Source organism: Puma concolor, chromosome A3 (assembly GCF_028749965.1).
Source record: "Puma concolor isolate L17-30 chromosome A3, mPumCon1.1.hap2, whole genome shotgun sequence".
Lineage (NCBI taxonomy): Eukaryota > Metazoa > Chordata > Mammalia > Carnivora > Felidae > Puma > Puma concolor.
The window spans coordinates 88419752-88444903 of NC_141669.1; the positions used below are offsets into that span (position 1 = coordinate 88419752).

Below are 25152 nucleotides of genomic sequence, written 5' to 3' on the forward strand. Positions count from 1 at the left end.
AAATATGATGTTGAAATCTAGGGTTCTTCAATACGTTTGTGTCCTAGCAGTAGGACTGGATTAAATTTACCAGTTTTATTACTTTCTCCTACAATGTTGTCTTAAACCTTGGCACTTTATACCATCTGTCATCTAAGAAAAGCTAGCAGGGGTCAGAGTTAATGCAAAATGGAAAATGAACATTAATTGTAAAATGTGGAAGTGGGTGATTGTGCTTATCTCGTGAATATGAGTAAATACATTGCATATATTTAATTAAAGTCTGTTTCGGATAGCTAGTAAAATTATTGTAAGTTCTTTTTCTTTTAAGTCTATTTATTTTGAGAGAGACAGAGATAGTGCAAGCAGGGGAGGGGCACAGAGAGAGAGAGAAAGAGACAGAGAATCCCAAGCAGGCTCCACACTGCCAGCCCACGCAGGGCTTGAACTCACCAACCATGAGATCATGACCTGAACTGAAACCAAAAGTTGGATGGTTAACCAACTGAGCCACCCAGGTGCCCTTGAAAGTTCTTATAATGGTATTAAATTTAATATATTTCATGGAATTCTGAGGTCATATCATCAATTTTGGATGCTCCCACCTATATAAGTTACCAAAGTGCCAATTTCAGGAAGGAAGAATATATTATAGATTTTAAGATTTTGATATGACAATTCACTTTGGCTGTTATCATCCAATACATTTCACATGACACAGAGGCACTACCTGCTGGTACTGAACATTCAATGTATCCTTGAACAGAAAGTGGAATCCATTTGAGTACCTTGACCAAAGCATTCTCTTGTCTGCTTTCTTCAGGAGCCACCATCAGCGTGATCATTGACGTTGATGTGCAAGCTTCTGTCATTGTTTCTGCGCTCATTGCCACTCTCTACACACTGGTGGGTGGTCTGTACTCCGTGGCCTACACGGATGTAGTTCAGCTTTTCTGCATCTTCATAGGCCTGGTAAGTGGGGCCATTCACAGACTTTCTTTCTTCCTTTCCTTTCCTTCTTCTTTCTAAAAGATAATGTGGTATTTTATACTAACTCAGCAAAATTGAATAGAAACGTTGTTTTCCATCCTGAGCAATACATAGTAAGTTGTGTATGATTTGAGACTTTAAATTTCTCAATTAATTAATTGGATGAAAAACTGTAGTCATTTAGTTGGATTTTGACAGAAAATATGCCCTCAGTTTAATTCTTAGCAAGGTCTAGGACTTGCTTTGCTTCATGCCCACATTTGATGGAAACTTATGTATGCTCTCCCTTGAGTTTGAAAGCAAAAAACACTTCACTCAGAGTTAAAATGTCAATGTTGGTGCTTACCTGCATTAGTCTTTTAACCTTCCCCTGTATTAGTTTTAATTCCATAAGACTGCTCATAAGACAGAAACTATCCCATTGGAAAAACTGTGGGTTTCAATATTTATCATCACTATTTGGGGTCTCAAAACAAAGAAAGGGCACAAGATTTATTATGTATTGTTTGTAAGTTCTAGATTAAATTAGGTAATATATGTGTGTTTATTCAGTAAAAAATACTGAATTATGGAGACGTGAATATTGTTGGTATTATATTAAAAGTGCTTTTGTGTTTTACATGCACATTTTAGTCAATGTTGAGCCTTTGCAAACTCAACATCTTAAAATGTCAAGACTGTATTATTATCCATATAATATCCAATGCCTAAAACAATTCTAAGGTAGTATAAAGAAAATGGTGTGACCACTCCGTGCTGGGCACTGTATTGAGTTCAGACATGTGTATGTTATCTCAGCTGTGTGTCCCGTAGGGGTGGTGCCCTCGTAGAAAGGCCACGGACAGAGCACATTGAGACTGCACATCATGACTCACTTTCCACAGATGATTAAAGCACCCTTGAGCCTCCTCTTTTTTCCTTATTTTTCTCATAATGAAAAGCTCTTCACCCTATGCTAGTGTTCACACTAGACAGTCAGAAAAATTAAGTTGAATCTCAGACTCATTTTTTGTTTTTGTTTTTGTTTTGTTTGTTTTCTAGCATAATTAATAATGGAGGAAAAAATTTAAAAGAACTGACTACAACTAAAGTTACAGTTCAGCCTTAAATTAACATATGCTAGCAATGATCATAATATTTCCTCTTTTTCCCCTAGAATTGATGTGCATTTCATGGAATTTCATTCACTTATATTTTAATTGAATTCAAGTATATTTAATTTGCTTAATGACTCCTACTTTTTTAATTTTTAAATTGTCAAAAGCAAGTGGGCAGTGCTGAAATTCACAATTCTCCTTAGCATCATCATACACTTCCAGAAATAAATCTCTGTTCAGAATCTTGGAGGCATGGTTGGTTTGGCAATGACAGCTCTCATGATGCACTTGGTATTCTAACAAACACAACCTCAGGGGATGAAGCTATTTATTGACAATAAATGTAATTTCTCATTGCTTTTCATGAGACCAGAACTTAAAATGCACAGGTGCATAAATCAAGCATGCCAGTACAAAGATGGTAGGGCAAATATATGTGGGTATAAATGTTAGAGTGCTTTTATGCTACAAAATGTACCTAAACTGGTAAGGAATCAAGTTGTCTTGGTTATAAGTTAAGGGTCTATTGATTTGACTGAATAAAAGGCCAAGAATGGTTTGTTTTCCAACCTTCAAATGGCTATACATGGATGCATAATTAATGTATCAACTCACACCTTACCATTTCCTTTTCTCAAATTCTCCAATTCTGTTGATTTTATCACCATCCTTGGAGCTCCACAACTGTAAACATGAGGTTCATCTGCTCATTTTCCCTCTCTGAACTCTCTTCCCACTCTAATGTAAGGACTGTTGAATCTCTCTTCATAATCCTTTTTAGTACCAATATCTTTCTATTTCCAATATCATCACTCTATTTCGGGCCTTTACCTGAGTCATATCAGTGTACCTACTGCTTTTTCTGACTTATTGTTCTCCTAAGCTCACTGTTCACATCTAGAAATTAAAATGCAGAAGAAATATACTAAACTCTTTTTAAAACTCAGAAGAAACAACAGGTGTTGGTGAGGATGTGGAGAAAGGAGAATCTTCTTACACTGATGGTGGGAAAGCAACAGGTGCAGCCATTCTGGAAGACATTATGGAGGTTCCTGAAAAAGTTAAAAATAGAACTACCCTGCATTCTAGCAATCATACTACTAGGTATTTACTCAAAGAATACAAAAATACTAATTCAAAAGCATGCATGCACCCTGATGTTTACAGAAGCATTATATACAATAGCCAAATTATGGAAGAAGCCCAAATGTCCACCAACTGATGAATAGATAAAGAAGATATGGCTCATATACACAATGGAATATTAGTCATAAAAAAGGAGTGAAATCTTGCCATTTGCAATGACATGGATGGAGCTAGGGAGTATTACATTAAGCAAAATAAGTCAGTTGGAGAAAGACAGATACCATATGATTTCACTTATATGTGGAATTTATGAAATAAAACAAACAAGCATACGGAAACAGAGGTGAGCCAAGAAACAGACTCTTAACTATACAGAACAAACTGATGGTTACCAGAGGGGAGGTCAGTGGGGGAATGGATGAAATAGGTGATGGGCATTATGGAGGGCACTTGCCATGATGAACACCTGGTGTTGTAAGTATTTAACTGCACACCTGAAACTAATATTACACTGTATGTTAACTAATTGGAATTTAAATAAAAACTTAAAAAAAAAAACTTAGAAGAAATGCCACTAGCTTCTAGTTGCCTGCAAAACAAAACACCAACCCTCAGCTTACAATTCAAATTTCTCTCCATATATTTATGTTTATCTGCCCCATTTCGCTAAGCCACTTGTAGCCCAAAAGATGTGTGTGCACACCCTGTGTGTTCTCCTCTTTGCCTTGTTCCATATAGATGGTCTCCCCATTCACTGCCTTCTTTTTGTATTAGCACTGGACTCACGCCTGAAGGTTTGTGTCACCCACCAAGTTCTCAATCAGGTCTTTCCTTGTCATGTTAAAAATTGGACATCTTTATCTAATTCAAAGAAAACAATAAGTGTTTATATATCAATATACTCAATGTTCTCAAACTTAACATTCTCTTCCCAAAGATTTGTTGACTGCTCTTATATTTGATATGATATGGTGTAATTAAGCACAGGTATAGATAATATGTTAGTCTAATTTTTGTAAATAAGTATTTCATGGCATCCCGCAGAGAACTTAATTCCAAGTTCTCCTCCGTCTGAACAAGAGGAACAACCGAGCTATGTGGTCTGTGAGGAAACAAAATATGTGGCGAAACCTTGCATATGTTAAACAGGTAAAAAAATTGTAGCTTAACAGTCTCATGTCCCTCTTTGGTTGTAGTGGATCAGCGTCCCCTTCGCCCTGTCACATTCTGCAGTTGCTGACATTGGGTACACTGCTCTGCACACCAAATACCAAAAGCCTTGGCTGGGGACCATTGAATCATTTGAAATCTACACTTGGCTTGATAGTTTTCTGTTGTTGGTAAGTAATGCCCTTACCTGAGGAATGCAGTCTCATTTTTCCTAAAATCGAACATATTTTTAAGATTTTAAGACTTATATGTATATGTCACCTACTGGCTCATGTATGTTTCTGCACTGACTACTTCCTGTTGGAAGGCTGGAGCCACTTACTGACTGTGGTAGCTGATTAGTGTCAAAGTGGAGAGAGAGTGAAGCCTTCACGGGACAATGTCAATGGGGTAATATATGGTGTGTACCCATTTCTGCTGTGCTATAAGTGAAGAACACCATGCCCTACCCCCAGGTACCTCCCCAATCTGAAGCCAAGCCTTCTAAAAGCTTTAATTTGTATTTTTGGTTTAGGCATTACAACCCACTTCTTCTGAAAATAAGTAATCCATTCAGTCTCTAATTACTAAGTAAGTTAGTCGTGCCATAAGACCTTTAGTGCAGACAGAAATTGGAAAAAGAGGTGTCCCTCAGGAAAGATACCAAGAAAGAAGTCTTGGGAAGTCAGAGATAGCTTGGGAACTTGGCAGGACTTTGGGGTGAAGGTGGGGCACAGAAGAAATAAAGGCAGATCACAGATTGAGGAAAGATGGGAAAACCAAAAGAAACTGCCAGATATTGTGATTTTGCTACCTGGAATGGTTACTTACAAAAATAAAACACTTATTTTGATTTCAAAGTAAGAAATAGATTAACTTTTATATCAAAATTAAAGGGAAATTGTTTATTTTTTTTTCCTTTTTAGAGGGTTCACAATAGTTTGTAATTTCACTTTGTCATTATGTCACTTTGGTAAATTTCAGCCCTGAAGGCAGATTTGTCTGTCCCAATAAGGAATTTCCTGGTAAGAAGACAGGAAAACAAGAAAACAAGTTGTTTCTAGTGGTGCTGAGGAGAGCTTCTTTCCCAAAGATTGTAAATGTATTGGCCAACATTTTTCTAGATTGGATTATAATTATGAATTCAATGGATAATGGGGTTAAATATTATGTGTGTATGAACTTATATCTGCATAGCAGATATATTTATGGTTACATAGGAGAAGATTATGACAGAGAAGATAGGCAGTTTGTTCATAATCACACCATTGTCTGAGTGAAGCATTAAAATAGAGAATCAAGACCCAAAACTTATTTCTCCTACATGACACTTTAGTCCTCAGATTTACAGATCTTGAAGATAAGGCTATATATCCAATGACTGCTAAGGTTTCTTCCACCTCAAAAAATTATATGACTAAGTTATGTTCATTCTTCAAAATGCAACACAAGTGAAAGTGGAATAATAGATAAGGAATGAATAGATGAACTACAGAAGGAAGCCTCCAAATGTTTCACGAGTGGTCTCCAGCCTTCCAGTTGTCTCTCTGAACTTCCACTTGTCATAAATTTATGATTTATGGACTCCTGCTCTGGATACCTTTAAGGTATCACCCTGAACCTGCTCACTGACAACATTCCTCACCTGGCCCATTGTAATGGCCCTTCACGGTCTCCCTGCAGCAGCCCAACCAAATCTCACTTCTCCAGACCCATCTTCCACCTCACCATCAGAGCTTCTGTTTGTCTGTGGCAGTCAGATTTCACCTCACTTACAAAGCTCTGGTGACTTAAATATCCAGAGAGATTGGCATGTAAATTATGGTGTAGAGATTCATATAAGCATCTAAATTGTTGATGAATGTTCATTGGCATAGAAAATGTTAGTGATATACATACATTCCTGACTTATCACAGTTTGACTTAACAAGTTCTCAACTTTATGGTAGTCCAAAAGCAATAGAATTCAGTAGAAACCATACTTTGAATTTTGATCTTTTCCTGGGCTGGCAGTATGCGGTACTATCCTGTCTCTTGTGATGCTGGGCAGAGGCAACCAGCCACAGCTCCCAGCCAGCCACGAAGAGTAAACAACACACACTGACAAACATTCTGCACCCATACACTGTGTTGTTTTCCACTTTCAGTCTAGTAATCAATAAATTATATAAAATATTCAATGCTTTATTGTGAAGTAGGCTTTGTGTTAGATGACTTGTCCAACTGTAGGCTAATATCAGTGTTCAGAGCACCTTTAAGGTAGGTTAGGGTGAGCTATGATGTTCAGTAGATTAGATGTATTAAATGCATTTTTGATTTTGACTTCAGATATTTTCAACATATGACAGATTTATTAGGATGTAATCCCACTGTAAGTCAGAGAAGATCTGTATTGACTTACAGGTTGCAAACCAAAGGAAAAGTTTTGGAAAAATATAGACTTGAGACATGGATTATGTATTTTAGAATTTATTATTTTACTTTTTTTTTTTTAACTTTGAACATGTATAGCTTTTATAAGGAGGAGATTGTTTTGGAATCAATATGTAACAAGCACTCTCATTGGCACAGGTGTGACAATGATAAACAATACATTCCAGAGGCAATTAAAGAAACAACTTCAATACATTGTGATATGGGGAATTCATGCACCAGTTCACTCATGAGCAGTGACTGTATGAGAGTCAGAGGACCATGGCAGTAATCAAGGGGAAGGTATTCCCTTGCCTCCTGTCTCCCACACACCCTGACCTTAATTAAGCCAAAGACATGGTTGTCTCATAGCTGTTTCATTGTTTTTGTTTGTTTGTTTCTTCTTCTGTTTTCACATTAGATTCTTTGCCAGGTGCTGCTGTCTTCTCTCTCCATCTCTACCTAGTGACGCCTTCTCAGTGCTTCAGAACTGACTCCCTGTCATTTCTGCAGGTGTTCCTGATTGCCATGCAGCTGTATATACTTCTTTATAGCAGGCAACAAATTACATTATAGTTCACTGTATCCAAAATATTTATGATTGTGTATCCTCAGTAAGAATTTTAAGTACATCCCCCAGGCACCTGGGTGGCTCAGTCATTGAGTGACCTACTCTTGGTGTCAGCTCAAGTCATGATCTCATGGTTCATGAGATCAAGTCCCACTTCAGGTTCAGGGCTGACAGCATGGAACCTGCTTTGGATTCTCCCTCTCTCTGCCCCTCCCCCATGCTTGTTCTCTCTCTCTCTCTCTGTCTCAAAATATATAAATAAACTTTAACAAAAAGAACCTCCAGATGAAAACAAAGCTAAGGCTTCTGGGCTTCTGGGTAGTTGTAATGCAGCTTAAAGTAGGGAAACCAAAGAATAGAAAAGATTGTGTGATATAATTATGAAGGAAAAAACTTGAAGAAATTCTTTGCAGTTGCAAATGTGATGATTGCAGTTGAGATGTTTGGCATGTATGAGAGCCATACAAATGACTACTGTGCATGTAACTGTACAACTTCTTATTTAAAAAATACCTAATAGATGTTATTTGCCTCTAATTTATTCTGAGTCCCTGCTGTTCCCATGCAGATGCTGGGTGGAATCCCATGGCAAGCCTACTTCCAGAGGGTCCTCTCTTCATCCTCAGCCACCTATGCTCAAGTGTTGTCATTCCTGGCAGCTTTTGGGTGCCTGGTGATGGCTTTACCAGCCATACTCATTGGGGCTATTGGAGCATCAACAGGTATATCTCTTGTAACTTCACTAATGGACCCACTGAGGCTTCACTGAAGTGACCAATTACCACCCAGCCGGCCTCCCTCCCCCATTTTCCCTCTTATCCACACATAGTTGATTGTTTCTCATCATATTCATATACAGACATTTGTTATAGCACTCAAACAATTGTATTTTAGCTCCATGCCTCCAAAAAGCGTTTGATTGCTCTCCCCACCAATAAAACATTTGTGAGCATGCCCTTCCCCCCCGCCCCCCTTGCTGGTATACTTATCAATTGTGTCTATATAGTCCTGTTAGTAATGTTTCTCAACCAAGGTGCACATAGACATCATCTGGGGAGGGGAAGGGACTCTTGAAAAAAATACCCATTTCTATCCTACCCCACAGGGATTTTATTTTAATAATCTAAGATGGATCCTGAGAGCAGTGGTTTCTAAAGCTGCTTGGTGGCTCAAAGTGCAGCCCAAGTTGAGAGCCACTGGCTTAGAAATTTACCTGACACCTACAGACCACTTTGAACTTGAGATTCCTGATTTACATTTTTTTATAGTTTGCTAATTACAAGTTTTCTTTCTTGGAGAAATCAATAAGTAAGTTTTCAAGATAAAGATAAACTCAAGGCACTAAGTAACTTAAAGAATAATTTACTCAAAATCAGTAAAAAAAAAAAAAAAAAGCATAATGAAATGCTTATCTCCCAGTAGCCTCTATCCAGAACATTTTTAAAATCTCACCCTTAATTTTACTGAACTTGTTAATTACTCTTGATGCATATATATCTATGCTATGCAGCTTCCAAGGGTATTTCATGAAAATACAACACAATAATCCAAATTCAAAGGGGTCCTGTAGGTAAAGGTCATTAAAACAGATTAAAGAAGCTTACCTTTTACTCTGCTGTGTTTGTAAAGTTGATACAGGATAATACTCATGTGGCTACTTTTATTTTCAATTAGTACAGCTGTTTATTAGATTATTTAACTTTTACAAGAAGTAGTCATGATTCATAATGTACACTCTTCATTCCAATTGTTCATCCATGACATAAACAAACACTTAACAAGATGACTGACAAAGGTGATTATATGCCTTTGAATAAAAGATAGCATTTATGTCACAATCAGAAAACAGATCCGGCCATCAGGAGCACTCATGCATATGTGCATGTATGTGTGCGTGTGTGTATGTGTGTGTATTGTAGGGCAACATACTGAAAAACACAATGTCAGCTATTTTTTTGGAATAGGTTCATATTCTTGGTTGTTGTTTCTGGTACCATAATATCTCAAGGAATGCTGTAAAATTGGCTTCAACAAAGCATGGGTTTGAACTGTAGTGGAAAATGGGGGAATAAAAAAATAGTAGGATCCAAGGGAAACCACTCTTATTCAGTCCTGTACTTATGCCATCAAAGAAGTTCAGGAAATAAAAAAGGAGCTATAGTAATGTACATTTAAAGATTCCATTTTATTCTTCAGCACATAATGGTACAAACAGTAAAGAACTATATATTCAAAGATAAACTTTTTTTGTTTGTTTTTCACCACTATTTTCTCCATCTTGTGTGGTGCACAACAGGATATTTTTTGTAACCCTTACAATGAAGCCTTCATAGCCATTCTGTAAATAATATGCAAAAGCATATTAGCACAATGCAGAATTACCTTTGTTAAAAAATAAATTTAAAGATGTAATTCCTTCTATGAATTCTAGAGTTCAGCAGGCAAACATATCATAAAATTTAAATGATCTTATAGCATATTTTACTAGTGGTTCACCTGAGATTCTGTTGGAGAAGCATAGTATTAATGTTGGTGAGTCCTAGACTGCTAATTGATAGGTTTGTATAATTCAAAACACTCAGTTGTATGAAAAATTAATGGTTCATGAAATCAAGCCCTGCATTGGGCTCTGCTCTGACAGCACAGAGCCTGCTTGGGATTCTCTCTCCTCTCTCTCTGCTCCTCCCCAGTTCATGCATGCACACTCTCTCTTTCTCTCTCTAAATAAACTTTAATTCATAGATACATGCATAAATAATGGAAAATTTTGGAAAATGATGCTGACCGTGTTGAATTGATCATGCAATTCCTTCAATTATGGTAAAAAACTTAAATTTTCTGAAATAAAAAAATACAGTGTTTTATTTTATTTATAGTATCAATATCAGGAATAATTTCCAAGTTTCAAATTTTAAAATTTAAAGCCACATTTACCATTTTATTTTTTCAAAAAACCTTTTATATATTTCAAGAAACTTCATGTTGCCTACTTTAGCTTTTTAAAAAATGTTTCGAACATTTACATACATTCTTCTCTGTATGAAAATGTACAGTTGTATAATTTATGTATGTAGTTTTTCTTCTTTTTTCTTTTTTTAATGTTTATTTATTTTTCAGAGGGGGGGGCAGAGAGAGAGGGGGACAGAGGATCTGAAGCAGGCTCTGTGCTGACAACAGATAACCTGATGCAGGGCTTGCTTGAACTCATGAACTGTGAGATCATGACCTGAGCCGAAGTCTGATGCTTAACCGACTGAGCCACCCAGGTGCCCCATGTATGTAGTTTTTCTAAGTCAGCTTCACAGTGTTATTTTGTGAAGATCACATAAATTGATAGTATTCTGTAATTAAATTTTACTCCAAAGGTCAATCTATCGAATTAACTATAATTTGGTGAATTCCCAGATTTGGCTGAATATTATCATCATTCAGACATATGCAATCAGAATATTTCAGGATAGGGATGTAGGACTCTGCATTTTAAAGGCATGCATGAGAGATCCCAACGTTCATTCAGGTTTGCAAAACACTGGATTAATCCAATGGTGATTCTTCCTTTTATTTCTTGCTTTAACAAGATCAGGCACTTGCCATCCTCTGCCCATTTTTTTCCTTATCCTCACAACTATCAAACTGATTCATTGCTTTTAATAGCCTGGCCCACAGACTTAGCCAGAGATGTGCTGCAAAACATTGCCTATATACCTCTGATGCACATGCCCTCCTGCTTCCTCAGGAGTCCTTTTGCCTTTTATGTTTTGAGTTCTGTTACATGGAGTTCAAAAACCTCCTGAAAATGTCAGCCTCATACCTGCACTTTCTACTCAATAAAACAAGGACTTTGCTTTATCTATCATGCCTCCTATTTCAAGTAAGTGGAATTCAATGCAAGAAGAGATTTAGTTGGGAGAAAGACAATGCTGAGGGAGCTCCAAAACCAAGTTTATATACAGGAAAAGGATGGATGAGAATAACCTCACTATTGTCTATCCATTAATGCTTCTATGACTAAAGACTTAGGACTGAAACAGTACTTGTCCCCTCATACCTCCAACTGGCTGAAGAAATAATCTATGCTTTTGTTTTATAACATTTTTTCTATGTTTCTGTACAATTTGATGTCACAACTGCAGAAAAGAAATAGATAATAGGCAGGTAGTAGATAAATGAATAGATAGATGATAGATAGCTGGTGATAGATAGATGATAGATGATAGATAGATAGATAGATAGATAACAGGTCTTGTGAATAGGGCTAAGTGTAACCAAAACCCATTAGAAGCCAGAGTTGAATATAAGACCATTTCACTTGACCAGTACATGGATTTCCTACCTACTTAGACCAACGTACCTTATTATACTAATTACACTTCTCTGATCAGACTAATTCATACATTCTGAATTTATTTCAAAAGCTCCCAGAGAATAAGATGACCCCCAAATGAATAAAGAGCATGTGGTTCTTTAGTTATTATTATATTTGTCATTTCTATTCAACAGACTGGAACCAGACTACATATAAGCCTCTAGATCCCAAGGACAACGATGAAGCAGACATGATTTTACCAATTGTTCTGAAGTACCTCTGCCCTGTGTACATCTCTTTCTTTGGTCTTGGTGCAGTTTCTGCTGCTGTTATGTCATCAGCAGATTCTTCTATCTTGTCAGCAAGTTCCATGTTTGCCCGGAACATCTATCAGCTTTCATTCAGACAAAATGTAAGAACAGTCTTTTCCAGTGTAGCATTATTGCTTTTGTCATCATTGCATTTATTTTATCTGTAATATTATATATTTACTAATATCCTATATTAAAATCTGACCCTACTCTGATTAAGCACACAAGATTAAATAATGCTGAATTTTATTTATGCTGTATATGAATATTTTTAATGCATCTTACTATTCATGTTAGTATGTAAGGGAACAAACCAACGCAAGCATTTTTCAAGAGGTACAGTCATATTGCTACAATTCACATTTCTTGTCTTTCTAATGAAAGTAATGAAACCCAAAACATCTTAGAAAAACTTTGAGTTTAATCATGTACTATAAGAAACTTGAAGCAGAGCATGGTGAGTACGTTATTTTGTGGTCATTTGTGTAGCATCTGCCCCACCCTTCACTTGAACTCCCAAGTCCATGTTCATGAGAAAATAGCCTCTCAGTGTGATTGTCCTTAATGAATCAAGTGGGTGCAGAACAGGGCTATTGTGTCACTGAGCGGCCAGGAGTTCCTGCCCACCTTCTTCTTTCACTAAGGCTTTGTTCTTTGTTTTTCCCTAGTTTTCTAGGTCATAGTTAACAAAATGGCGCCACATGTTTTTAATGTGGCTGGCCTTAAAGATGGTAGGACTCCTAGAAGAGAGGAAAGAAGGGTGGGCCATGCATCCTCCTGGCCACATAAGAACTATTCCTTAATATGAAAAGTACATGAAATCCTCTCTTCATTATTTTTTAAAAATTTTTTAATGTTTATTTCTTTTTGAGAGAGAGAGAGACAGAGCATGAGACGGGGAGGGGCAGAGAGGGAGACACAGAATCTGTAACGGGCTCCAGGCTTTGAGCTGTCAGCACAGAGCCCGATGCGGGGCTTGAACTCATGAACCATGAGGTCATGACCTGAGTCGAAGTCAGTCGCTTAACCAGCTGAGCCACGCAGGCGCCCCATCTCTTGCATTATTCCCCTGTGACACCACAGAAGCTCCTCTCACCTCTCCCCCTGCATATTCAGAGAAAAGTGCAGCTGACCTGTGCTTCCTGCACAAGACACACAGAAACCTCTCCCAAAGGCCCGCTAGGGAAGCCACCTGGATTGCTTGCTTCCTATACTGTCATTTAGGTTGGTTTTGCCTGCAATGAGCTATTTGAACCAGGGGAATTGTTTAGACCTGCTTTAAAGCACAGAAATGCATTTCATTCGTCACTTAAATGAGCCAGTGCACTGTATGAAAAGCTGTCACTGTGGCATTTTCTTGCAGGCATCAGACAAGGAAATCATCTGGGTTATGCGAATCACAGTGTTTGTGTTTGGAGCTTCTGCCACAGCCATGGCCTTGCTGACGAAGACTGTGTATGGGCTCTGGTACCTCAGCTCAGACCTCGTTTACATCATCATCTTCCCGCAGCTGCTCTGTGTGCTCTTCGTCAAGGGAACCAACACGTATGGGGCTGTGGCAGGTTATGTGTCTGGCCTTTTCTTGAGAATAACTGGCGGGGAGCCATATCTGTACCTGCAGCCCTTGATCTTTTATCCTGGTTATTACCCTGATAAGAATGGCATATATAATCAGAGATTCCCATTTAAAACCCTTTCCATGGTTACCTCATTCTTATCCAACATTTGCATCTCCTATCTAGCCAAATATCTATTTGAGAGTGGAACCTTGCCACCCAAATTAGATGTGTTTGATGCTGTTGTTGCAAGGCACAGTGAAGAAAACATGGATAAGACAATTCTGGTCAAAAATGAAAATATTAAATTAGATGAACTTGCACCTGTGAAGCCCCGACAGAGCATAACTCTCAGCTCAACTTTTACCAATAAGGAGGCCTTCCTCAACATTGATTCAAGTCCAGAAGGGTCTGGGACTGAAGATAACTCCTAATGACCCCATCCACATAAAATACTGCTTTCACAAACAGAGTGTTATAGCAGGCTATTCCAGGAAAGATGGGTTGCATCATATAAAAAATATACTTAAAAAATAAACAGCATTCAGGTGGATAAAAATCCATATAAAAGTGCAGTTGCACAAATGCAAGCCAAGTTAGAAGGAATCATGTATGAAAGCAACAGATTGCTTTCTCATCGGTATTTCTCATCCTCGTTTGACTCTGACTCTAGACATTTTTGTTAAATATTCAAAAGTGAATCAAGCCCCACTCAAAGAACAGAGGGTTAGAGTATATCTTTATTCAGAAAAAAGAAGTAGGTATGAAACAGCCAAGGAAATTCAGTAGACTTGCTCTAGACCTTGTCTGCTAATGTACTAGTGGGTCTGGTTTATTTTCATGATGAAGTTCAGAGAGTAACTTGCCATCACTCAAATGAATGGTGCAAGAAATTAATGGGTGATTGTCCTGGTGTCCTGATGGTTAACCTATTCTTGCATCTTCTGAACTAGAACATTTGCTGAATATGCAATTTGTTTCTCTTTGTAGTGACACACATTCTGAGCACAGGCAAAGCAAACACATATGCAAAATACTGTGTCGTGGAATTTCTTTATGCACAAGGTAATAGGAAAAGTAGAATCCATCTTTGTAGAGGACCACTGGCTCCTCTGAGTGTGCCTAACAGCTACCATGTGTATTGAGAAGCATACCTAGAGTATGGAAGGCATGATTATTAGACAACCTTAAAGCAATAAATCAAGAAGGCCATTAAGCAGAAAGTGACAAGAGCAGGTTTTTGTCTTCATCTGAAGTTTATAAAGTTTTGCTTCATGATAAAAGAAGTAGTGTCCCATATTACTATCTAAATTGGTACTGGAAGTGAAATTGAGCCTTATCTAAGGTGAGATAACAGTATAGCGCCAATTAAGATTAGTGAGAGACAAATGGCACCTCCTGATAAAACTAGAAAAATAAAACCCTCTCAATTTTGGATATTCATTAGTGAAGATGATTTAATGTTAAGAGAGTGACTCTGTGGCACTTTTTGCAAAAGCCAGTCTTAGGTACTAGACAAATCATCACTACAAAAAGTAGACAGTGAATTTTAAGATGCAGATGAAAGAAGAAAATAAAAATAAGTCCTAAAGGGAAAAAGCCATCAATTTTAACATTTGGTGTCCACATAACTTTCATGAGGTTGGTCATTAAATATTATTTTGCTCCTTTTCTGGAGTTAAAAAATATGTATGTGTGTGTGTGTGCGTGTATATATATGTGTATATATATATATACACACACGCACACACATGTATATGTATATATTTATATTTATATTTATTTATTTATTTATTTATTTAATGGTTTGTACCATTTTAGAATTTTAAATGCTTTCCCCGTAGCCACATTATAGAAATAACCAGGGCTATGTCTACAAAAGCAGAGTGAATTGATGAGCTAAAAAATTATCTGAGCATTTGATCAAATAAAGAAAGGCACCATGACTTATTTAAACTAAAACATTTTGTCCAAAAATGTTTCTGTTTTGCAATTCATAGACAAAATGAAGTTAATTCAGTGTTCAACGTTAAGTATGAAAGTGTTGTTCAGGAAGTTACAATTCCTTTTTTAAAAAATTTTAATTGCCTAAAAGCATCAAATGACACATGAGATAAATTCACAGGTGATTCTTAGAATATGAATTAGATAATTCTACCTGTTGTAATATCCCATATTTTAATGCTTTATCAAAACTTGATGGAGAATATGATGTCGCATTCAGAATGTTTATAGAACATCATCTATACTTTGGGGCATCTGGGTGACTCAGTCGGTTAAATGTCCAATTCTTGATTTCAGCTCAAGTCATGATCTCACAGTTGTGAGATCAAGCCCTACATGGAGATCCACATTGGACATGAAGCCTGCTTGCTTAAGATTCTCCCTCTCTCTGTCTCTCTGTCTCTGTCTCTGTCTCTATCTCTATCTCCATCTCCCTCTTACCCTCCCCAGGTCACACACACTCTCTCTCTCATAAATAAAAACATCATCTATACTTAAATAAGAAGAGAATTCTTTTTACTCATCTATTTGCTCATAATCTACTCCATGCCTTTTACCCAATAGAGCACTTGGAAGGAGCACATTTTTGGAAGCAGTGTGGGAATCCCAAGGTTCTCAGACATGGATGGAGAGAACTGGGCATGAATCTCACTAAGGACAAAGTGCAATGATGGAAACATTTGGCATGGAAAAGTGATTAATTGTTGGGGACTACAGTTCCTGACGCATCTAGTCTTTCCAATGTACCATGCTCTCCAGCACACTGCCTGAATAATTATTTTTATGCATTCCATCACCCTAAGTTTTTGTACAACTTATTTATGGATCAGCTTCCATAGAAGACATCACCCATATTGTAATAGAGTAAGCAGGCATGTAGAGTCTCTTTGAAGATGTTATAGTTCATAATTTTGTTGGGCAACAGTTGTCCAAATATGCTCAATATGTGCAATAACCATATTTAAATCCAGTGAAAAAGAATAAATATTAACAGTGAAAATTTCTTCCACTCCATTTATTTTGTAATAGCAGAAAGATAAAAAGGGAAAAAAGTTTAACTCATCTAAAACATTAAAAACTAGGCAACTTAAAATGATATAAGCCAATAAAAAATGTTCTTTTTTAAAACTTTTTTAGTGTTTACTTATTTTTGAGAGAAAGAGGCAGAGACACAGAGTGTGAGTGGGGAAGGGGCAGAGAGAGACACAGAATCTGAAGCAGGCTCCAGGCTCTGAGCTGTCAGCACAGAGCCCGACTAGGGGCTAGAACTAACGAACCATGAGATCAAGCTTAACTGACTGAGCCACCCAGGCACCCTGACAATGTTCTATTTTTATTTGACACATTATTTCATACCTACTCTCAAACTAGATTTATAAAAATCTAATTTAGTATAAAATACACTTACAAATGTGCTAAATATTAACAAGATGATTGTTTAAAAGGACAAAAAAAATGTTGACGATCAAAAAGAATGAAACAGCAATCACAGGATGTTTACTTAGGCTCATTTGCATGCATATTTCTCCATTTCCAAGGAAGAAACAAAGTTGTGACATGCAGAAGACAATACCTTATGCTCATCCCTCGCTCTGTGTTGACATCATGGGCAGTGCTGGAGGCTTTGTATACTTCCAGCTTTGCTCAGTGGACTTAATTTTCAAAAATCCATCCTCCATGAAAATAAAACGACAGGAACATTTTAGACACTGGCTATATATTAACCTCTGGAGGCAATACCTGTGGATAAAGCATTAGAATAAAGCATATATTTTATTTTCATACTTCTACAATAATTGTAACATGTTTCTTGGATGATTTTAATGTGTTTTTTTCACACATATTTTCTAAAACATCAAGCTTGGACTGAAATGTCAATAAGCCTTCAAACTCTTAGTGTCAAAGTTCAACATCACTGCTACAGTTAATAGTAATGAATTTTATGTGAATGTAAAATGAATGTAAGCCGGAAATAAGTGAATTTAGTGGAATGGCTATTAGGTTTTTTAATTTAGAAATAATGAATTAACATTGTACTTTAAATATAAAGTGTAACATTTTCTTTTTAGTCTTCCTTTTTAGTCTTTACCCTGGCATAATGTATAATTTATTATAAGTTTGCTCCTGAGCAGACAGATATGTATAATGGTTCTAAATATATATTTTTGTCTGTCACAATACTATATAAACTATGCTTAAATTAAGTAGATTTTCAGCTATACATGTAAATGTTTTCAATGTAATGATATTGTATTAAATTGTCCTGGTGAGATTCAGGAGATCATTGTCTAGGCTTGGCTTTTTGGGGCCCTCTCTTAAAACAAATATAAGTGGTGCTTCCAGGCAACTATGCAATGGAATTGAAATAAACCATCTCATTGCTGGAACCTGTATAAATATGAAATGGAAATGTTGCACCTTGTATAAATCTTAGGGCAATATATGAATATCATGTCTCAAAACAATGTGAATTATTTTTCCTGGAAAAGAAGTTCTGCCACCGTACACAGTACTTTCTTTGAATCAAAGAAATCAGTAGACAGAATATCTCTTCCACTAATACCAAGAAATCTGCATCTTAAAAATCAAATAGCTGTTTGATAATTATTGACCTGGGATACACAACCAATCACTAAGAACTGGTTCTCATTATTCTCTATACTTTAATATCTCTCACCTACCTCTATCAAAGGTGTCTTTAAACGTGTAACTATATATACCCTCAGAAGAACCTTGGCCCCTTAAGCCTAAATCATAAGCATGTGTGCCTCTGAGTATATAGAGAGAAGAGGTCTAGGATGAGCTTAAGGATGAATGAAGGAAAAGAATAAATAGGTATAGGAGGAAATATACCAATTTGTCTGCTATCATGGACCCACTACTGGAGAGTCTGTGTTTTGCTTTATCACAAATCTATACTACAGAAAATTAGGAGCTAGAAAAGACAATGCATATTGGAGCCTATGTATGCTTTCTTCATTTTACTCCTGTATTAAGAGAGTTTAATTTGATCATGAGCATTCTCTTAAGGCAGATATTCCAAGAGATCCAAAGAGCTACAAAGCTCTTTGTAAGACAAAGATAAGGACAAATTATTACTTCTTCATTTTTTTGTATAGTGACCCAAAGAAGAACCCCCAAATGGTAAAAAATATCCATCTCCTATTATTTAATACTTTGGAAAGTTTATTTATTTATTTTGAGAGACAGTGAGAGACAGAGCATGCAGGGGATGGGCAGAGAGAGGGAGAGAGAGATCCCAAGCAGGCTCTGCACTGAGTGCAGATGTGGGGCTCAAACTCGTGAACCGTGGGATCATGACCTGAGCTGAAACCAAGAGTCAGATGCTTAACTGACTGAGCCACCCAGGCATCCCTCCTATTATTTAAATTCTCTATAATCAAAAAGCATATGGTAAATTTGTTTTTATTTTTGGTTGAAAAGCTATGGTTATATATTTAAAATAAGTACTGCCCTATGTACTTTGAAGCTAAAATGCTGTGTTGGTTTATTAATTTTGAACTAGAAGCAGTTAAAAACATAAACCAGGTAGGACCCAAAGCCTAATAAGAGTAGTGGATACTAATGAGAGGAATAAGTGAAAACCCCCCTGGTGTTGCTACAAAATTCAGCTGGAGTGAGTGAGCCATAGCACTAGAATGGCTCAGACTCCATGGCTTTTGGCCTTATTGTGGCATAACCTGGAAGACAGTAGGTGAGAGTGGAAAGGCAAAGTAAGACACATATAGCTCCCACTAGCTACTTTGCCTTAGACTGAGGATCTCAATGGTATGACCAAGCCACTTAACCTCTGCAGCCTGATTCCCAAATGAAGATTGCATTTATCTGTTATTAGGCTGAAGTTATATGATACCTAAATGGTTAGGTGTTTAGATAGAACACAAACAATGTAAAAATATGGAAATATAAACATAGCACTCCAACTGAGAAAATTGGACAAAACCTATCTAGCTATTTGGGAAATTATTTTGCCTATGAATCTTGTCATATTCAACTAGTTTTAAACCTGGATTCTAAATTAGGGATGAAGAAAGAAGAGTCATGTTTTGAAATATATTGCGCTATAGGTTATATTTGCTTTATGTGGCTTTTCAAGGACCTAATGTAACAGAATTTTAGTGCTGTTCTGCATGCACTTAAATTATGGTCCATGGATGAATACAAAGTTAACAAGGAGTGACTAAATCTATGGGAAGTTTATCTCATTATTCATGTGGGAATTTTCAGGCAATACCACCTACCAAGAGTCCTTTGTGCTCAGAGTAAGGAATGGAAAGTCTATAGGAGGTTTGTAGGCTTGGAAAAGTCAATAAAAAATTTCTTTAATTTAGTTATTTTGTATATTTCTGATCATTCCATTTAAAAGCATCACATAACTCAATCATTTTTTAAGATAAGAAAAATGAAAGAAGATTGAAAAAGCAAATTGTGTTTTTTTTTTAAAAAACTACTCAAAGCTGGCCTTCGAAGCTCATAAATGTTAATCCTTGGGCAGGAATGGAAATACACTGGCGGATACCAATAGAAATTAACATGAAGTTTAAAAGCATCAGAATCCAGAAAGTATTGCAAACCATATTACTCTATATAGGTTAAAATGTCCCAAGAACAGATGGCCACGGGCATAAAGTGTGAGCTATGACTTAAGTGCAAGGAACAATCTGGGCTGAATCCATGCAAAGCAATTGCAGCCCAGACCACATTTGTCTGTGTTCACAGAGCGTGAATAGATACAATGGATGCCGCATGATTTATTTTCTGTTACTTAAGGTTGAATCAACATTTATCCTTCAGAAAAAATCTAACCCACATTGGCTTCCATTTCATAACAACTTACTTTTCATTTTATTTCAGTTTTTAGAATAAAATTTCTATTAAATAACACTAAGTTTAGTATTTCCTACATTTCACTTTTTGGAGAGAACTATAAAGCTCCAGTAAACCACTTGCTACTAGAGATTTTAAAACATAACATAAAATAAACCCATCTATCTGACAATGGCCTTATGAATATTTGATTCAGTCTTCTGTTTTTACATCTATTATTTTCAAAATAATTCTGAGATTTTTAGAAAGATGGCTAAAAGGAAAAAGTTAAAATTAATTTTAGTTCACTTTACTTTCTAATTTAAGAAAAACTTTAGAGAATTTTAAACAACATAAGCTAAAGTAAAACAAGTTTTCAACATTCATGTTGATGACCTATTAGAAATTCTACTTTCTTGGGGCGCCTGGGTGGCGCAGTCGGTTAAGCGTCCGACTTCAGCCAGGTCACGATCTCGCGGTCCGTGAGTTCGAGCCCCGCGTCAGGCTCTGGGCTGATGGCTCAGAGCCTGGAGCCAGTTTCCGATTCTGTGTCTGCCTCTGTCTCTGCCCCTCCCCCGTTCATGCTCTGTCTCTCTCTGTCCCAAAAATAAATAAACGTTGAAAAAAAAAAATTTAAAAAAAAAAAAAAAAGAAATTCTACTTTCTTACCTTCATCCCAGTTGAACCAAGGAGTTAGGAGATGGTACCCTTCATTCTTGGTTTAATCTTGAATGAGCTAATTGACCCTTCATCGTGCCAAGTAATTTTTTGTAAATGATGATCTTTAGAGTATAACTCTAACTTGGAATTTAACAACTACATGAGTCTACATCTGACACAATTAAATAGAACAATGGGATTCCAAGAGTTCTCTGGATATCTTAGTATTCCTGTGAGCGCCCAAGCTTTCTGTGACTCTAAATACCATGAGAATTATCTCTGAGGCCATTTTTCTAGTTAATTGATAAGACCCAAAGTATAAGAAAACTTCTATATTATAATGACTGTTGCCCACAGTAGGGCCCTGGATTACACCCGAAGATGTTGGGAAGACTGGAGTGTTTTCTTGCTATATATTTACATTTCAGGAGAAACAAAGCTCAGATCCTGGAAGAGCTAGATCATAAAAGCCAAATTTTGAGTTTTTCTGAATTTTGGAGATTTTATTTAAATACCAAAAGGTTTGGAATTAGATGCCCATTATCCTTCCAAGGAGACTACAAGGTAAGAGGGACAACTGTGTTCTTCACCTCTCTAAGCAAAGAAAAATCATTTGTTTTCATCTCTCATCTGTAGTGTTCACTGCTCAGGAACACTGTGTGCCATACACCATCGTCATACCTTTCTATGTGTCATGCCCCCTTAACCCAATCTTGTTCCCTATTAAAATAATTATATCTCCTGACTTACTATGATTGAGTACCTCCATTTTGACTCTACTGTTTTGAGGTCCTATCTCCTGTCACCCTGACCGCTATCAATGAGCCCCTGCTACTATTGGCCTTGGCCTACAAAAGAAAACACCACTGAATTTCCATCACTACTGTGTATTCCACTCCAGTAAAGCACACTTCCCAGAATGTTTTAATCCCTTCCTCTACTATCTAATATGGTAATTCTGGTATTTCAACTTCACTGAGCTAAGCCAAAACATTTTTATGTTTCTGGGAACCATGCCAGGAGTGAGTTTATACTATCTCCAGTGGTACTTGCCAGGATGTTAAATCCCGTACCTCAGGCAAGTGTTCCCAAAAAAAATTTCTCATCTGGAAGAAGCACCAATGATTTAGCATACAAGACACCACCAGCCCTTGTCACTGAACACTCAAGTGCTGACAAGATGACCACATGAGTGAAGTGGCCATGGTGGCAGGGATAGAAGTTATAGATGGTACTGGCAACACAGGCTCCTTTTTACCAAGTTGATCTAGATACTGCTACCCCAAGTGTCTAGTCTACAGAGACCAACACTGAGTCCTGATATGGCATCATTTTTTAGCAAAACCAACAGGCCATGTGGTGGCAAGTTGATTTTACTGGGTTTCTTCTGCTCTGGAAGAGTAAGCAGTTAATTCTGAAAAGGATAGGATATATATATATATATATATATATATATATATATGTATATGTATGTGTGTATATGTATATATGTATAATATATGTATACATATATATGTGTGTATATATATATATATATATATATATATATATACAGTTTTTTTTTCTGGATATTGGCTGACTTTCTTGACAGTGCTCCCATCTAAGAGTTTATAGAGTATCGCTTCTCCAATACTGGATTCCTCATAACTTCACATCAAACCAAGGGACCTACGTATAGCAAAGGAGGTGTGCAAAGTAGGCCTATATCCATGGGATTCTTTGGTCATATTTTGCAACATATTACCCCGAAGTTGCCTGCCTATCAGAGTGTAACAACCTGGTGAAGGTACAGGTGAAACACTGCTTCAGAGGAAAGACTTTATGATAATAGAGTGCCATTTTCTAGAATGCAGTATATACCTTGGAATGACCTTTATCTGGTACTGTGTGCCCAGTAGGAAAAATAAATGGGAACCAAGGAAGGGGGAAGCATAACTGAGCCTACTAACCAACACCCCTACTGACCCAGTGGGGAATTTGTGCTACCTATCCCTGTGACTGTGAGCTCTGCATAGTTGAAAATCCTGACTCCAAAGGGGAAACACTTCTGCCAATGAAATCAGCAAGAATCCCATTGTATTAAAAGCTACCCCTATCTCCTGGGCACTTCAAGCTCATTAACTGAGGCTCTATCAGGCAAGAAGAAAAGTCACCATCTTAATGGGGATATTGACCCTGATCATCAAAGGGAGCTAGAACTGTTGTCCCCTGAGAGTAGGGAGGCATGCATTTAGCATTCAAGAGATTACTTTGTGCCTTTGTTATTCCATTTCTTACTTGTGAGGATAAAGGGAAAATTTCAGCAAATATACTTGAAAAGGGGCAAGGTGGCCCACCCTTATATCTGTCAGGGATGAGGCTTGCATGAGTCACCAAGTTTGTCATCAAAACCTCAGACTTGCTAGTGAGGGTAAAAGGAATTTAAGATGGCTAGCAAAGAAAGGAGACCATGTGTCCTGGTCATGGCCCTGAAAGCAGATACACTGGTAGAGGTTATAGTTGGTATAATTTTCTTTCCTTTTTCAAGTTTTTCCAGGAAAAGAGATCCACTGGAATCTTGAAAGAGTTGGTTAAAGTTCTGGACCCCTAAAGTAATGTTTGCCTACTCCCTCCTTCCAGGTGGTCCTTTAATCCATGTTGGAACATACTGGTGAAGGATAGTCACCTATTTCTGAGTCAGCTTACTCAAATACTAGAAAGTTCCCCGTATTCAACATGTATTCATTTTATTGAGCAAAATCTGCATTTCCCTAGAACTTGAAACAAAATTTTATTTATATGACAAAGTGCAAATTAACCTTTTCCCACAATTTTGATTGAAAAAATATAACATGTAACATAAGAGTCCCACTCTTGCCACTCAAACATCAAAGATAATGTCATATGGGTAGTAGCAAATAATCTGATTAATATGTGAACTTCTGTCACCTTTTGTCCTCATGTGGAAAAAATGTAGCTAAGGTAGTAGAGAGATGATAGACTGTAAGACGGCAATTCAGAAGAAATCTGTCATATGTTCCATTCAGAAGAAATACAAATTCTAGTCTAATATACTGTAATATAATTTGCCATCTTGAAGAGGCAACAAAAGGAAATTTCTACCAGTCCACAAACAGTCATAAGTTCTCCACATAAGTCCAAAATTCCGCCATGTCTGGCCCTGCCCTGTCTTCCTTCTCTGTCTTTCTCTCCCAAAACTTCTGGCCAGGATTTCTTTGCGACCCTCTCTTGCTTTTTCTTCCTCCTGGAGGAAGGGATTTACCCATTTTTGTCTTCCTCAGCCCTATATCTTTACTCTGTACTTTGACTAGCAGAACAAAGGCAGTCCTTTTCAAAGCATGAGAAAGTAGGAGCTATGCACACTTCCATTTTTATAAAAATGTATTTTTTCAATATTTGAGCATGTCAACTCTGTTAATATTTTAAGAGCACAACTTCTTCATGGTTTCTAAAACAATATTTAGGTGTCCACAAAACCTAGAGCTTAATAAAATAAAACAACAGAAAAAAATGAGAATGCTTTTAATTTTACAGGGAAAATCTACTGCCTATCAAAGGCCACTGTCATAATGCACATGGTTATAAGATATCATATTCTGTGGATTAATCTCTCCCTCTTCACTGAAGGAATAACTTCCATGAGAGCATGAAATGATCCATCCTTTATCTAGAAGTTATTTATCTTGTCTGGCCTCTTGCTTATAGATAATGGTTGTTGGTTTCAGACATATCTTACAAAGGACTTCAGATAATTCAGGGAAAGTGTCCTAATTTATGATCATTATAAATATGTCAAAAATTGAATTGAATAGAGAGGAAGCAAACCATAGGATTCCCTGCCTTTGCCCTTTGTAGTTCCCTTACTAGGAATATTTCAGCTAATTAGGGGTACCAAAGAAACAAAATTGTACACATATTCCATTCTGGTTTTTCCCCCTTTCTGGTTTTTATTATAGTATGTGAACAGAAACCAATCCAATACCCTAAAAATATTATTCTGTCCATATTAATCCATTGGTTACACAAATAAAACGTGCAAATACTTAGAGAATTATGGAACTCAGATCTCTTTCCTCTGAGAATATTAGTAAATCCACAGGTCAGAAGTATAATTCCAGGTATTACCTAGTACACACATATTATTGTTGGTTAGCCAACAAGAAGGCCCTGAGGTTCTGAAGAGTGTTTCTGAGGTGGAAATAGA

At 36.9% G+C, this 25152-nt stretch overlaps 1 protein-coding gene and 1 long non-coding RNA gene across 3 annotated transcripts in view; one reads left to right on the forward strand and one right to left on the reverse strand.

Annotated features, from left to right (window-relative positions):
* The window catches only part of SLC5A7 (solute carrier family 5 member 7), a 28358-nt gene extending 10510 nt beyond the window's left edge, over positions 1-17848 (forward strand). For both annotated transcript variants that reach the window (XM_086701465.1, XM_025932329.2), the window contains 5 exons: positions 803-951; positions 4349-4492; positions 7853-8006; positions 11785-12002; positions 13265-17848. In XM_086701465.1, the coding sequence (XP_086557591.1) occupies positions 803-951; positions 4349-4492; positions 7853-8006; positions 11785-12002; positions 13265-13891 (1292 nt within the window). In that variant the 3' untranslated portion in view covers positions 13892-17848. The remainder of the gene's footprint in view (positions 1-802; positions 952-4348; positions 4493-7852; positions 8007-11784; positions 12003-13264) is intronic.
* On the reverse strand, positions 609-21070 carry LOC147582592 (uncharacterized). Its single transcript, XR_015249323.1, has 3 exons — positions 20958-21070; positions 17035-17201; positions 609-1004 (listed from the first exon to the last, which is right to left on the reverse strand). It is a non-coding gene; the product is annotated as an uncharacterized LOC147582592 (long non-coding RNA).
* Positions 21071-25152: the final 4082 nt, after the last annotated feature.